A 13,786-nucleotide genomic window follows, 5' to 3' on the forward strand; every position below is an offset into this window, starting at 1 on the left:
GAACCCAGGAGGCAGAGGTTGTGGTGAGCTGAGATCGCGCCATTGCACTCCAGCCTGGGTAACAAGCGAAACTCCGTCTCAAAAAAAAAAAAAAAAGGAAAATCTTACTGATACAAAGTTGGTATACAATCTCACTTGACAACATTTATTCTGTTTATTGTTAGTCAGGAGCTAATCTTACCTCTGTAATTATATGGCTATAAGACAGTCACGAGATCTACTATCTGTAATATACCTGACATGCTCCACGATATGAATAGAACTCAACTTGTACGTCTGTTTAATTCAAAAGAAAGAAAATCCAAGAGTTTGAAATTTTATTTTTCAGCAACATGTGCTTTCTTCTCCCTCTTAAATACAAACACTTGTTTTAGTAAAATTAAGGCCTATTTATGAAGGTGAACTTTGGGTGGCTCTAGGAAATTTTGTGGAGTGACAGAAATTTCCTACACGTTGCTTTCTGAGGTAGTTACATAGGTACCTACAACTGTCAAAACCCATTGAAACTGTATGATCTGCATATTTTATTACATGTAAAATATACTTCAATTAAAAAAAAAATGAATGGTTCTCCAAGGGTTCTAAAAATTTCTTCCAGTAATTAAGAAAAGGATACAGTCCTCCTCCTGGAAATAGGACTCCGCTATCTGTTGAAAACAAACAAAAAAGAGAAAATTAAATTAACACTTGGATGAGAAGATAAATTTGGAACAAATTAAGATCTTGAAATTCCAAACGTTTATATCAAATTAAGAAAACTCTTTTTTTTAACTACATTCATCAGGTCAGAAGAAATCTGACCACAGGCACAGGATGCAATCCTTAAGTCACTTATCTCAGGCAAAGCAGCGACGCTCTCTGGTGTTTACACATCATTCTTCCCACTCTTTCAAGTGAAAGCAAATTTCCCTGATTCATTAGAGTTTAGAACTCTAAAGAATGAGAAAAATGTTAGAGACTTACAAAAATATAACACAGATTAAAAATGGTTGTTTATTGTAAATTAAAAGCAGAAATATTCCTTTCAAATGCTATGAAGGAAAAATAAATAAAAATAAAAAGTAGACATATGTCACGTCACGTATGATCTCAGCATCCTATTTATTTCACTCCTGTTTCACAAACTACTGGCTGAAGACCTCACAGGACACTGACTTTTTGGTCTGGTTTGATATTTAAGAAAAGGCCAGGTCAGGTGCCAACAACTGAGTAATGTCGTGTAGAATACGCACAAAGTGCTGCACATGGTACAGAATGCTTGCCTAGAGTTCCGAGTCTCGGGAGCTGGTCTCAGTTCAGGTTTGTCCATTATCAGATTCATTCTAAGACATCTTTACACTTAAAGATTCCTTGATTCTAAAAACTTTGGATATTTTTAGATCTTTCTTTAGATATGACATTTATGAATGGATCACTAAAACTAAAAATATTCACCAAAATATTATATAAACTTTGTATTTTTAAAACACAGTTTCTTGCCAGGCACAGTGGCTCATAGTTTAATTCCAGCACTTTGGGAGGCCAAGGTAGGTGGATCACCTGAGCTCAGGAGCTTAAGACCAGCCTGACCAACACAGTGAAACCCCATCTTCTCTACTAAAAACACAAAAATTAGCCAGGCATGGTGGTTCATTCCTGTAATCCCAGTTACTCTGGAAGCTGAGGCAGGAGAATCACTTGAACCCGGGAGTTCAACACCAGATTGGCCAACATGGTGAAACCCCATCTCTATTAAAAATACAAAAATTGGGCCGGGCGCAGTGGCTCACGCCTGTAATCCCAGCACTTTGGGAGGCCGAGGCGGGTGGATCACGAGGTCAAGAGGTCGAGACCATCCTGGTCAACTTGGTGAAACCCCGTCTCTACTAAAAATACAAAAAATTAGCTGGGCATGGTGGCACGTGCCTGTAATCCCAGCTACTCAGGAGGCTGAGGCAGGAGAATTGCCTGAACCCAGGAGGCGGAGGTTGCGGTGAGCAGAGATCGGGCCATTGCACTCCAGCCTGGGTAACAAGAGCGAAACTCCATCTCAAAAAAAAAAAAAAAAAAAAAAAATACAAAAATTAGCTGGGTATAGTGGCATGCACCTGTAATCCCAGCTAGCTGGGACACTGAGGCAGAAGAATTGCTTGAATCTGGGAGGTGGAGGTTGCAGTCAGCTGAAATTTCGCCAGTGCATTCCAACCTAGGTGACAGAGTGAATGAGACTCTGTCACAAAAAACAAAGGAAAAAAAATTCAACTACAAACTTCCAGTGAAAACATCTATGGTACTGCAGTTTCCTTTCTATAGATGACATGAGAAACAGTTTCAGGTTGCCCATTAAAACATAATGTCTGGCTCTTCAAGCCATTTTTCTTGCCTTTTTGCATTTGTGCACGACTGGCACATCGTTAGTTATAAACAGCTCTCATTTGAGGGTTTTGATGGGGTCCGTAACTATTATGTAACCAGATTTCCTGGCACTATAGAAATGTAATTTTCAATTAGCTTGCAGGTTTCTGCAGCAGTTCTAATACTATAAAGTCACCATGCAGAAAAGGTTATGAAACCCAGTGCCTCAGAAGTAAAAGACATTTCCAGGTAAAAAGTCATCTTGAGACATAAATATATAAAGTATTTCCCCTTTAAAAACCTCTCCCTTACAAGTCTAGCAGGAAGAGAAGATGCAACTTTCTTTGATGAATATTTCTAAATCTGAAAGCTAGCCCAGCAGAGCAGAAAGAACATGGGGCTGGAGGTGAATGACCCGTGTTTTAGTCCAAGCCCTGCCGCTTACCAGCTGTGTGACCCTGGACGTGTCATTTCGCATCTCAAGCCTCAACTTTCTTATCTTAAAACAGGGACAGTAATACCTACATCTGTGTAAAACAAGGCTGCCCTAAGGATTGAAAGAATGTGTTTGCTGCCCCGGTACTGGAAGCAAATTCAAATAAATAAATAAATACAAATTTAAAAAGAGAGAGAGAATATATATCTGGCATAACATCCAGCACACTCTAATAAGTGCTTGAAATGGTTTTTGAGTCTGTTTCTCAATGAATTGCAAGATGCAGAGCAGAATCACGTGGAAAAGTTGAAAACTGCTGGGAGGACAACAGTTGTAGGGTTATCCCGGTTATCCTTCTTTTACCCATCAGGAACCTTCTAAAAAAAAAAAATGAAGCTGTGGCTGGGTGCGGTGGCTCACGCCTATAATCCTGGCACTTTGAGAGGCCGAGGCGGGAGGATCACAAAGCAGGAGATCGAGACCATCCTGGCCAACATGGTGAAACCCTGTCTCCACTAAAAATGAAAAATGAGCCAGGTGTGGTGGCAGACACCTGTAATCTCAGCTATGTGGGAGGCTGAGGCAGGAGAATCACTTGAACCAGGGAGGCAGAGGTTGCAGTGAGCAGAGATCCTGCCACTGCACTCCAGCCTGGGCAACAGAGTGAGACTCCATCTAAAAAAAAAAAAATTGTGAAGGGCCATGGTCTAAATGTTTGTGTCCCCCTCACAAATTCCTATGTTGAAGCCTAATTCCCAGTGGGACAATATGAAGAGGGGAGTCTCTGGGAGGTGATTAGGTCATGAGGGCTCTGTCCTCACGAATTGGATTAGTGCCCTTATAAAAGAGGCCCAAGGGAGAGCTTTTCTATATGAAAACCTCCCAAGCACATGATTTCACTTAAACAGCTAACCTATAGTCATATTAACTAAGTCAGTGTATAAAAGACCACTCATACCTAAGAACAAAAACTTTAAAACAGAATCTTTAAGAGTTCACCAACTCAAAACAGAAGTATATGTTTCAGCCAGGTGTGGTGGCTCATGCCTGTAATCCCAGCACTTTGGGAGGCAGGCGGATCACCTTCGGTCAGGAGTTTGAGACCAGCCTGACCAACATGAAGAAACCACATCTCTACTAAAAATACAGTATTAGCTGCGCATGGTGGCACATGCCTGTAATCCCAGCTACTTCGGAGGCTGACGCAAGAGAATCGCTTGAACCCAGGAGGCAGAGGTTGCGGTGAGCTAAGATCTCGCCATTGCACTCCAGCCTGGGCAGCAAGAGCAAAACTCCGTCTCAAAACAAAACAAGTATATGTCATCATAGTTCCATTGACTTTTGGCACATATTATTTCATATATATCATTTTTTAAATCATAACTTTGCTAAAATTAGTTCTCGCACTCAAATACCATACTTCTGTTAATGGTACTACCATTCCCCCCAAACTGGATATCTTACAGTCATCTCTGATTTCTCCTTTGTCCCCTTTTTACAAGTGTGATGGTTAATACTCAGTGTCAACTTGATTGGATTGAAAGATAGAAAGTACTGATCCTGAATGTGTCTCAGAGGGCGTTGCCAAAAGAGATTAACATTTGATTCAGTGGGCTGGGGAGGGCAGATCCACCCTTAATCTGATTGGCACAATCTAATCAGCTGCCAGGGAATATAAAGCAGGCAGAAAAATGGGAGAAAGAGAAATGGGCCTGCTCTCCCAGCCTACATTCTCCTCCCATGCTGGATGCTTCCTGCCCGTGAACAGCGGACTCCAAGTTCTTCCGTGCTCCTCAGCTTGCAGACGGCCTATTGTGGGATTGTGCAACTTAATACTTAATAAACTCCCCTTTACTTATATAAATTTATATAGGAGATATGTATATCATATTAGTTCTGCCCTTCTAAGAGAACCCTGACTAATATAACAGTCTATACCAAGTCCTAGCTATTCTTCCTTCCGAAGATCTCAAATCTATCCCTCTCCAATTCCACTGTCATCACTTTATTACCTTATGACTGAATTAAGTCTTCTTTTAGTTCTTATTTTCATCAACATTTTATATGTCTATGTTTTTAAGGAGTCAAACAAATAGTTCTATAAACAGGAAAATGATAGAACAGCCTCTCCCCAGATTCTGTGATCCACTCTAAACCAAACTGGTCACCTCTCTTTCCTGGCATATAGCTGCCATCTTAAAATCTCCCTTCACTTAGATTTCCTTGACCTCTTTCCCCGAGCAGGATTCCCAGGTTCCTGCATCTCACACCTTCCTGTTTCTTGGTTTACTCCCTTGTTTTGCTGGAGCACACCATCTAGTGGCTTCCTAAGGAAGAGCAGATAGGAGATACCAGAGGACCTGAAGTAGGCACGTCCTTAGCATATTTGAGGAGCTGTCAGTAGGCCAGTGAACCTGGAAAGGAGTGAGTAACGAGAATTTTAGGAATGGCGATCTCACAGGGTGACAGGACCAGATCATGTAGGGCCTTGTAGGCCATGGTCAGGATTTTGACTTTTACTCTAAATGAGAAGGGAAGCCATCGGAGGGCTTTGCACAGTGGAGTGACAAGATCTGACTTGTTTTATCTGGATCACAGTGACTGCCATGTAGAGAGAAAACACTAAATGGAAGGGAGAGTGAAAGCAGAAAAGTCTCCATAGTGAGACATTTACTTGGAACAATCTGGGTGAGATTTGATGGTGTCCTGCACGGAAATGGTAGCAATGAAAGAGGTAAGAAGAGGTTCTGGGTATATTTTGAAGTAGATCTGCAGGACTTGCTGTTGGATTGGATTTGGACGCAGGGAAAAGCAAATAAAGGATGACTTCAAGGCATCTGGTCTCAGCAGCTAGAGGGATAAAGCTGGCATTTAACAAGAGGGGCAAGACTAGGAAGGCGGTAGATCTGGGAGAATATCAAAGTTTGATTTTGTACAGCTTAAGTTTGAAGTGCCCATTAGACATTTTGGGTAGCTGGATGGTTAAGTCTGGAGTTCAGAAAAGAAAAGAAAATACAGGACTGGATGAAATCACCCAGGAAGTGAGTTCAGAATGAGAAGAGATTCAAGAACTGAACTCTGATGCATCCCAGTGTTTAAAAATTAGGGATGGGTGCACTGGCTCGTGCCTGTAATCCCAGCATTTTGGGAGGCCAAGGTGGGATCCACAAGGGGTTCGGTTTCAAAGGCAAGAACTTCCCAGCGCCATACCTCTAACCACCGTCTTCCACCTGGGAGACTAGAGTTCTTTGTCTAACTTTCCAGCTTTCAGGAAGGTAGACAGCCCAGGTGAGCTTTCCTTGTTTTTTTAAAAAGACCGCCAAAAGCCTTGGAAGGAGGAGCTCTATTGCAAGCCAGGCGGCCAATCCAGCATCAGAGTCAAAGTTTGGAAAAGCTCCTCTCACTGGACGAGAACTTGAATGGGGAAGGAGTAACTCCGGGGTTAAATTCCCCTGCTCCCTTACCTATATGGATCTCCCTCTCTGGGATCCCCCAGTGTGGGAGCCTTCTCTCTCTCTCTCTTTACCTGTGTGGACTCCATCTCTGGATTCCCTCCCACGACAGTGTGGGAGCTCTCTCTCCTCTCTATTTCTCTCTCTCTCTCTCTCTGCCTAATAAATCGCTTTTCTGCAGGTTATCTTTGGGTTTGATATTTACTTAAACGAGCTCACCGCGCCACCAGGGCCCTCTCCCATTCTTGGGTGACTAAGGCCCAAGGACCTGGGAAAACACATCCAATCGGGAACAGTAAGCATCTTTGGGACCCCCGCAGTCCAGCTCCTGTCCACCAGTTATAGGAGGATCACTTGAGGTCAGGAATTTGAGACCAGCCTGGGCAAAATGGTGAAACCCTGTCTCTACAAAAAATTTTTAAAAATTAGCTGGGCGTGGTGGCATGTGCCTGTAGTCCAGCCACTTGGGAAGCTGAGGCAGGAAGACTGCCTGAACCTGAGAGGTGGAGACTATGGTGAGCTGTGATGATGCCACTGCACTCCAGCCTGGTGACAGAGTGGGAAAAAAAAAAAAGGAAAATATGGGAACTCAGCAAATGAGCCAGAGGAGGCATGGCTAGGTAAAAGCCAAGAAGAGAAGTCCCAAAGGTAAATAAAAAGCTTTGGCCGGGCACAGTGGCTCATGCCTATTAATTCCAGCACTTTGGGAGGCCAAGGCAGGCAGATAACAGGTCAGGAGATACAGATCACCCTGGCTAACACAGTAAAATCTCGTTGCTATTCCTCTACTAAAAATATAAAAAATTAGCCGGGCATGTTGGTGTGTGCCTGTAATCCCAGCTACTCAGAAGGCTGAAGCAGAAGAATCGCTTGAACCTGGGAGGTGGAGGCTGCAGTGAGCCAAGATCACGCCACTGCACTCCAGTCTGGGCAACAGAGCAAGACAGACTGTGTCTCAAAAAAAGAAAAAAAGAAAACGCTTCAAAACAGAGTCTGTGATCAACCTGATGTTTCCAATAGCTCCAGCAAGATGAAAACTGAGGTCTGACCACTGAATTTAACAACATGGAGATCACCGGTGACTTCTACAGTACAATTTTGGGGCAATGGTGGAAACAAAAGCCAGATTGGAATGGATTCAAGAGAGAATGGGGTATGGAATATTACCTAAGCAGAATTCTTGCCCAGAATGCTTAACCTGAATAAAATCTTCAAGAAATAATGAGAAAATTCCTGATTATGGGACATTCTACATGAAATCTTAGACTCTCCACAAATGTCAGTGTGAAAGAAAGGAGGGAAAAAGACTGATACAGATAGAGAGAAAAGCAGGAGCATTCTGGATGACACAAGACTAAAGAATGTTGACAGTCAAATGCAATATGTCATCCCGCACTGAATCCTGGGTTGGAGGTGGGGGTAACAGTTACATAGGACATTTGCGGAACTACTTTGGGGAAATTTGTATATTAAATAATTTGATTGCATCAGTGACTAATTTCTTGGGGTTGATAATGGCCTTGTAAGTTCTTCTTGGGAGATTTATGTACAAATATTTAGGGGTGAAGTGTCATAATGCAAATTACTTTCAAGTGTTTCAGTGGAAAAAATGTGTGTGTGTGCACGAGAGAGAGCAAGAGCACACATGAAAAAGAGCAAAAATTTGATAAAATGTCACCACCTGACAAATCTAGGTGAAATATACCATGTGATGTGCTGGGAATTACTAAAATGAATAAAATACACCTCCACCTCTCCCTAATTTGTGTGTCCCTTGGGAGGTGACAGCATATTCTGTATTCTTGGGCTGAGGAGGCAGCCATCAACTGAGTCTTGTCACCCTGATGACTCAGCTTTCTAAAGATATCAGTATTTATTTGCTGACCCCTAGCCTTGATTTCCAATGAGCAATCTCTGAATTAGTGACAGTAGGAATAGAGTTTAAATGTTTAATATTTCTTTGGCTTTTACTGTACGTCACGTCAAACATACGCTAAGTGCTTTTACATGCATTATCTCATTTAATCCTCTATTACTCTACAACAGAAGAAACCAAAAGCCACTTAGCTGGTGGAAGAGTCCCAGCCCGTACTTTTAAACCATCACTATATTCTCTAACCTTCTTTCCCAAGAGAGAAAGGACTGCTGTGCAACCCACTGCTCCAATGCAATGAAAGCTGAGTGATGAGAAAGCTGCCTTGGTGTTGGTGCTACTCAGATATGGTGAGTTCATGACACCTTAGAGACCAGAAGGAGTACACATTTCTTCAAAGGCATTCTTCAAGTTCATAAAGGAGGTAGTATAAATTTGTAAAAATATATATTTTCCTGAATTGGGACAAAACCTATTTTGCTTTTTTAGACAGGGTCTTGCTGACACCCAGGCTGGAGAGCAGTGGCACAATCACAGCTCACTGCAGCCTCAAATTCCTGGGCTCAAGCAATCCTCCCACCTCAGCCTCCTGAGTAGCTGGGATTACAGGCACACACAGCACCATACCTCGTTAATTTTTAAATTTTTTTTGTAGAGACAAAGTTTCACCATGTTGCCTAAGCTAGTCTTGAACTCCTGGGCTCAAGCAATCCACCTGTGTTGGCTACCCAGAGTGCTGCAATTACAGGTATGAGCCACTGTGCTTGGCCCTATTTTACTTTTTTTTTTTTTGCGACAGAATCTCACTCTTTCACACAGACTGGAGGGCAGTTGTGTGATCTCAGCTCACTGCAACCTCTGCCTCCTGGGTTCAAGTGATTCTCCTGCCCCAGCCTCCCGAGTAGTTGGGACTACAGGCGCGTGCCACCATGGCCGACTAATTTTTGTGTGTCGTGTATCTTTAGTAGAGATGAGGTTTCACTATGTTGGCCAGGCTGGTCTTGAACTCCTGATCTCAAGATTATCTACCCACCTTGGCCTCCCAAAGTGCTGGGATTACAGGCGTGAGCCACCGTGCCCAGCCTATGTTTATCCCATTTCCTGTTTGCCCTGAGGATACTCTTATCTCCAATCCTAATGTAACATCATATCGTTTTTGTTAAACTAGGATTAGAGGCAAATTCTGTTTAGAAATAACTCCAAGAGCCCAGGCACCGTGGCTCATGCCTGTAATCCCAGCACTTTGGGAGGCCAAGGCAGATGGCTCCTGAGGTCAAGAGTTCAAGACCATCCTGGCCAACATGGTGAAACCCTGTCTCTACTAAAAATACAAAAAAAAAAAATTAGCCGGGTGTGGTGGCACACACCTGTAATCCTAGCTATTCAGGAGGCTGAGGCAAGAGAATTGCTTGAATCCAGGAGGCAGAGGTTACAATGAGCTGAGACCGTGCCACTGCACTCCAACCTGGGCAACAGCGTAAGACTTTGTCTCAGAGAGAGGAAAAAAAAAAGAAATAACTCCAAGAACAGTTTTTCTATTTTATTTTTCTTTTCACATAGACAATTATTCAAAATTGGCTTGGCCTCAAAGAGCGTGTTTATGTAAAATTGAGCACTTGCAGCCAGCTGTACTTTTTTTCTAAATGGGATAAAAATTAAACATTACTCACTTCTCATTACAAAAGTAAATGGAATAAAAAGTGGAACTTTCTCATTCCCATGTACCAGTTATTTTCATTTTATGTAAAAATAAATTGCAGACCGAATGCAGTGGCTCATGCCTGCAATCCCAGCACTCTGGGAGGCTGAAGGCCAACCAGAGTGATCGAGACCAGCCTGGCCAACATGGCGAAAACCTGTCCTATTAAAATACAAAAACTAGCCAGGTGCAGTGGCTCACACCTGTAATCCCAGCACTTTGGGAGGCGAGGCGGGCGGATCACGAGGTCAGGAGTTCGAGACCAGCCTGGCCAACATAGTGAAAACCTGTCTCTATTAAAATACAAAAACTAGCCAGGCACGGTGGCACACACCTATAATCCCAGCTACTTGGGAGGCTGAGGCAGAAGAACTGCTTGAACTCAAGAGGTGGAGGTTGCAGTGAGCTAAGATGTGTCATTGCACTCTGGACTAGGCAACACAGCAAGACTCTGTCTCAAAAAAATAAAAAAACAGATAAATAAAATGTAGCTCCAATATCTTAATTTCCTCTGAATTAGCTCTTATGTTAAAAAGAAAAAGTTTCCTCACCACTGGCCTAAAGGCTCCGCAGTCTCCACCCTCTAATATATATACCCTCCTAATATTCCACAGAGTTCTTTTTCTAAAATTCAAGTTTGATTCTGGCACTCTTGTGATTAAAAATTCCCAGTCCCTAAAAATAAAGCCTTGATCTCACCAGCTCTCCAATCTCACCTCTTCTTTTTCCTTCTGAACCTCCAATAGTATCCCAGCCATGCCTTTCACAGGCTCATCTTTCTTCCTGCACCAGCTCATTCTGTTAATCCACTAATAAGCCTGTAAAACCCAGCACAAGTGTCCACAGGGCAGAATTACTCAATCACTCATTTTGTGCTGCTGAACCTTTAACATATGTTTACTCTAACACTTAACACAAAATTCTACAATGACTTATCTATATGACTGCTCCTCCTGTTCCACAGTGGCTCTCTTAAGGGCATATTCTGTTAAGTAATCTTTGTTTCCCCAGTGTCTAGCAGAGTCTTTGGCACCTGGAAGATGCTTATCAAACTCTTGCTATATTGACTCTTATCTGTACACAGGTTAATCACTGATTTTAAAAGTTAGCCATTGTTTAAACTATGGATTATGCAAGGCCAAAATGTGGCAATCAGTTAGCAATATGCCCAATATCCTACCAGGGTCACCTTCCCCTGGGCTCACCAAGGATAAGTGGGACAGAATCAATTACAGAGCTTGCATTTTATTTTTTATTTTATATTTATTTATTTAGAGACAGGTTCTCTCACTCTGTCACCCAGGCTAGAGTGCAGTGGTACAATGTCAGCTCAATACAGCCTCCACCTCCCAGGCTCGAGTAATCATCCCTCCTCGGCCTCCCAAGTGGCTGGGACCACAGGTGTGCGTGACCATGCACAGTTGATTTTTTTATTTTTTTGTAGAAATGGGGTTTCACCATGTTGCCCAGGCTGGTCTCAAGCTCCCATGCTCAAGCAATCCACCCACTTTGGGCTCCCAAAGTGCTGGGATTATAGGCATGAGGCACTGCGTCCAGCCAAGATAGCATTTTAGATCATTCCCAACACTGCTGAGATTTTTAGTGGGGCTGAAAGTGAAGGGTTTGCCGTAGTACCTGATGAAGGCAAAGGGGAAGTGTTCTTGAATCCAACTGCTCAACTTCACCTCGTATAAGTGAAAACAAAGACTGCAGAACGAGCTTCGGCGCTTCTGGCTGCTCATTCGCATTTGCTTCAGCACCTTCTTCATCATCAACAGCATGTGTGACTGCACTTAGTATTTTTTCTTGCATTAAAGGTGCAATATCTCCTGAAAAAAGTCCTTCAAGAAGTAAAGAAAATGCCCGTGTTAGGATCAACTCCCATCATGGTGTAACATATTAGAACAATTACAGTTTGGTGCCCTGGCTTGCCCGCACTAAAACAGACCTGAACAGGAAGACAGATGTTTGAGTCAGATGGAGCAGCTAAAGAAGCTGAGCCTTTCCGATTAAACTCTGCCTGACAACATCAGAAATACTTCCGGATGCCAGGATAGAAGCAGGATTCACATGCCAGAGCTAATGGCTAGTGAAATGTTTTTCTTAATAAAAAGAAGTAACACAAACTTCTCAAAAATCACAAATAAATGCTTAACTAACAGCTACTGAAATGCACCAAACTGTAAACATTGTTATAAATTATAACTTCACCCTTCACTCAAATCTCAGTATCAGTTCTAATTTTCATGTTCAAATTTAATAGACTATCTGCCTATATGCATACCCTTTGCTAGTTTGCCTCAGAAAGGATCTTTCTTCCTCAGTAATACTGTGTGTATGCACCACGACTGAGGCTGTCCTCCCTCTAGAGTGTGCCCAGAACCCTGCCTTCTACTGCCTTCCAGTTCCAATCTTTTGATTTCAATGTGAAATCCAATGCCCTGGCCACACTGGTCCATTCTTTATGTCCCAGGGTAAAATACTCCCTATCTTTCTAAGCAATTACAGATCCTATCAGGAAGAAGACTTTCCTCCTGTTTAAGCCCATTTATGTTCTGATCTAATAAAATCCACATCCTTCCCTATAACATGAGCTTGAAGTCAAGTTACTTTCCTCTGAACCTGGTATACTACACTGCAATACAGTAATTTGTATAAGATCTCATCTTTTATTTCAGATCAACTCTGGCAGTACGGGGTGAATCTACGTACCACGGTATTCCAGTCATACCCAGCATGGCGTCTTTAGCGCTGAAACTCCAACTGCTGTGCTTCCTGAAAAACAATCACCTACAGCGCTTACTTGCATTTTAGAGAATTCCCTCGTAGACCTTTTATGTCACTGTACATTTTGGCCATTAGAAGTATAAGGCCCAGTGATGGCCTGCCATTTTTTAGGGTATTTCTAAAAACATAGGTGATTCTTTTGCTTTCTAATTTTCTAACCACAATAGTAGCAAGACCAAAAGGGTCCCAGTGTGAGTAAAGGAGTTTTCCACGGAGAACTACAAAGAAACTAACAGAATCAGTGTTTTCTTTCCCTTTTCTTCAGCCACACTACTATGCTTAACACATTTCATCTCATAGAGACTGGGGTCAGCTTCCCAAATTCTCTTCTTTTGTTGATTACGTTATTCCCATATAGTTATCAAGGTATGATTCCATGCTTCTTTGTGAAAAACTGATGAGATAGGGTAATGCTCCTTTTTAGTAAAAGGGAGTTAAATAAAACCCTTGAGGATTATTGCCAAAGAAGGATGGACTTTTAAAGTAAAGGTAAGGAAAAAGAACGGAATTGATGACTCCCTTTCCTAGAGGAGGTCAAGAAAGGGTCCTGAATAGTGAAAATGGCAACCTGCATTGTGATTATCTCAGTTATTCAATCAGCATAGATTTGTAATGGTCAAGTTTCCTGCTTGATCCATTTTATCACTTACTTTAATATTCAATGTTACTGATACGTACAATTTGTTAAAAAGCAATACATTGGTAAATAAAATGATGTAACCAGAAAAATTTCAACAGAAAGGGGACTATTATTCATAAAACACAACAGCAGAAGTTCCAAAAACCCACAGAAGTCTAAGGATTCCAAGAGCAGCAGGCGGCTAATGGGCAATTAGAAAGAATGTGAGTACTTCAGTCACCGTGTAGGGAGGGGAAGGAAAATATGACCTAGGCGCAGATGAGTGACACCAGATTGTCAAAAACATTAGCAAAACTTGCAAGACTCATACTACAAAAGGATTATCTGTCAGGCTGAAAACAAGATGAGCTTCAGAGATAACTATTATACAAAAGTATCTTACCTCGAGATAACATTCCTTGCTGGGACAGAGTAACATAAAATCAGAGAGCACTGGAAAGGGAGCAAGAGACTTCAGTTCTGCTATTATTTTTCCAAGAGACCTTGGATTAGACATTTTACTCTGAGCTACATTATTTCCTTGGATTAGACATTTTACTCTCTGAGCTGTATCATTTCCTTATCT

At 42.1% G+C, this 13,786-nt stretch overlaps 1 protein-coding gene across 12 annotated transcripts in view; it reads right to left on the minus strand.

Annotated features, from left to right (window-relative positions):
- Nucleotides 1–13,786, minus strand: part of CNST (consortin, connexin sorting protein) — a 103,365-nt gene that overhangs the window by 40,651 nt on the left and 48,928 nt on the right. For 8 of the 12 annotated variants that reach the window (XM_078357173.1, XM_054248219.2, XM_035281123.3 and 5 more), the window contains 2 exons: nt 11,430–11,635; nt 617–647 (listed from right to left, as the gene is read on the minus strand). In XM_078357173.1, coding sequence (XP_078213299.1) covers nt 617–647; nt 11,430–11,635 — 237 coding nt within the window. Of the gene's footprint in view, nt 1–616; nt 648–10,510; nt 11,636–12,506; nt 12,570–13,786 lie in introns of those variants that run through there. The other 4 variants (XM_078357176.1, XM_078357178.1, XM_078357174.1 and 1 more) reach the window with 3 other exon arrangements.

The sequence above is a fragment of the Callithrix jacchus genome, chromosome 19 (assembly GCF_049354715.1).
Source record: "Callithrix jacchus isolate 240 chromosome 19, calJac240_pri, whole genome shotgun sequence".
Taxonomy (NCBI): domain Eukaryota; kingdom Metazoa; phylum Chordata; class Mammalia; order Primates; family Cebidae; genus Callithrix; species Callithrix jacchus.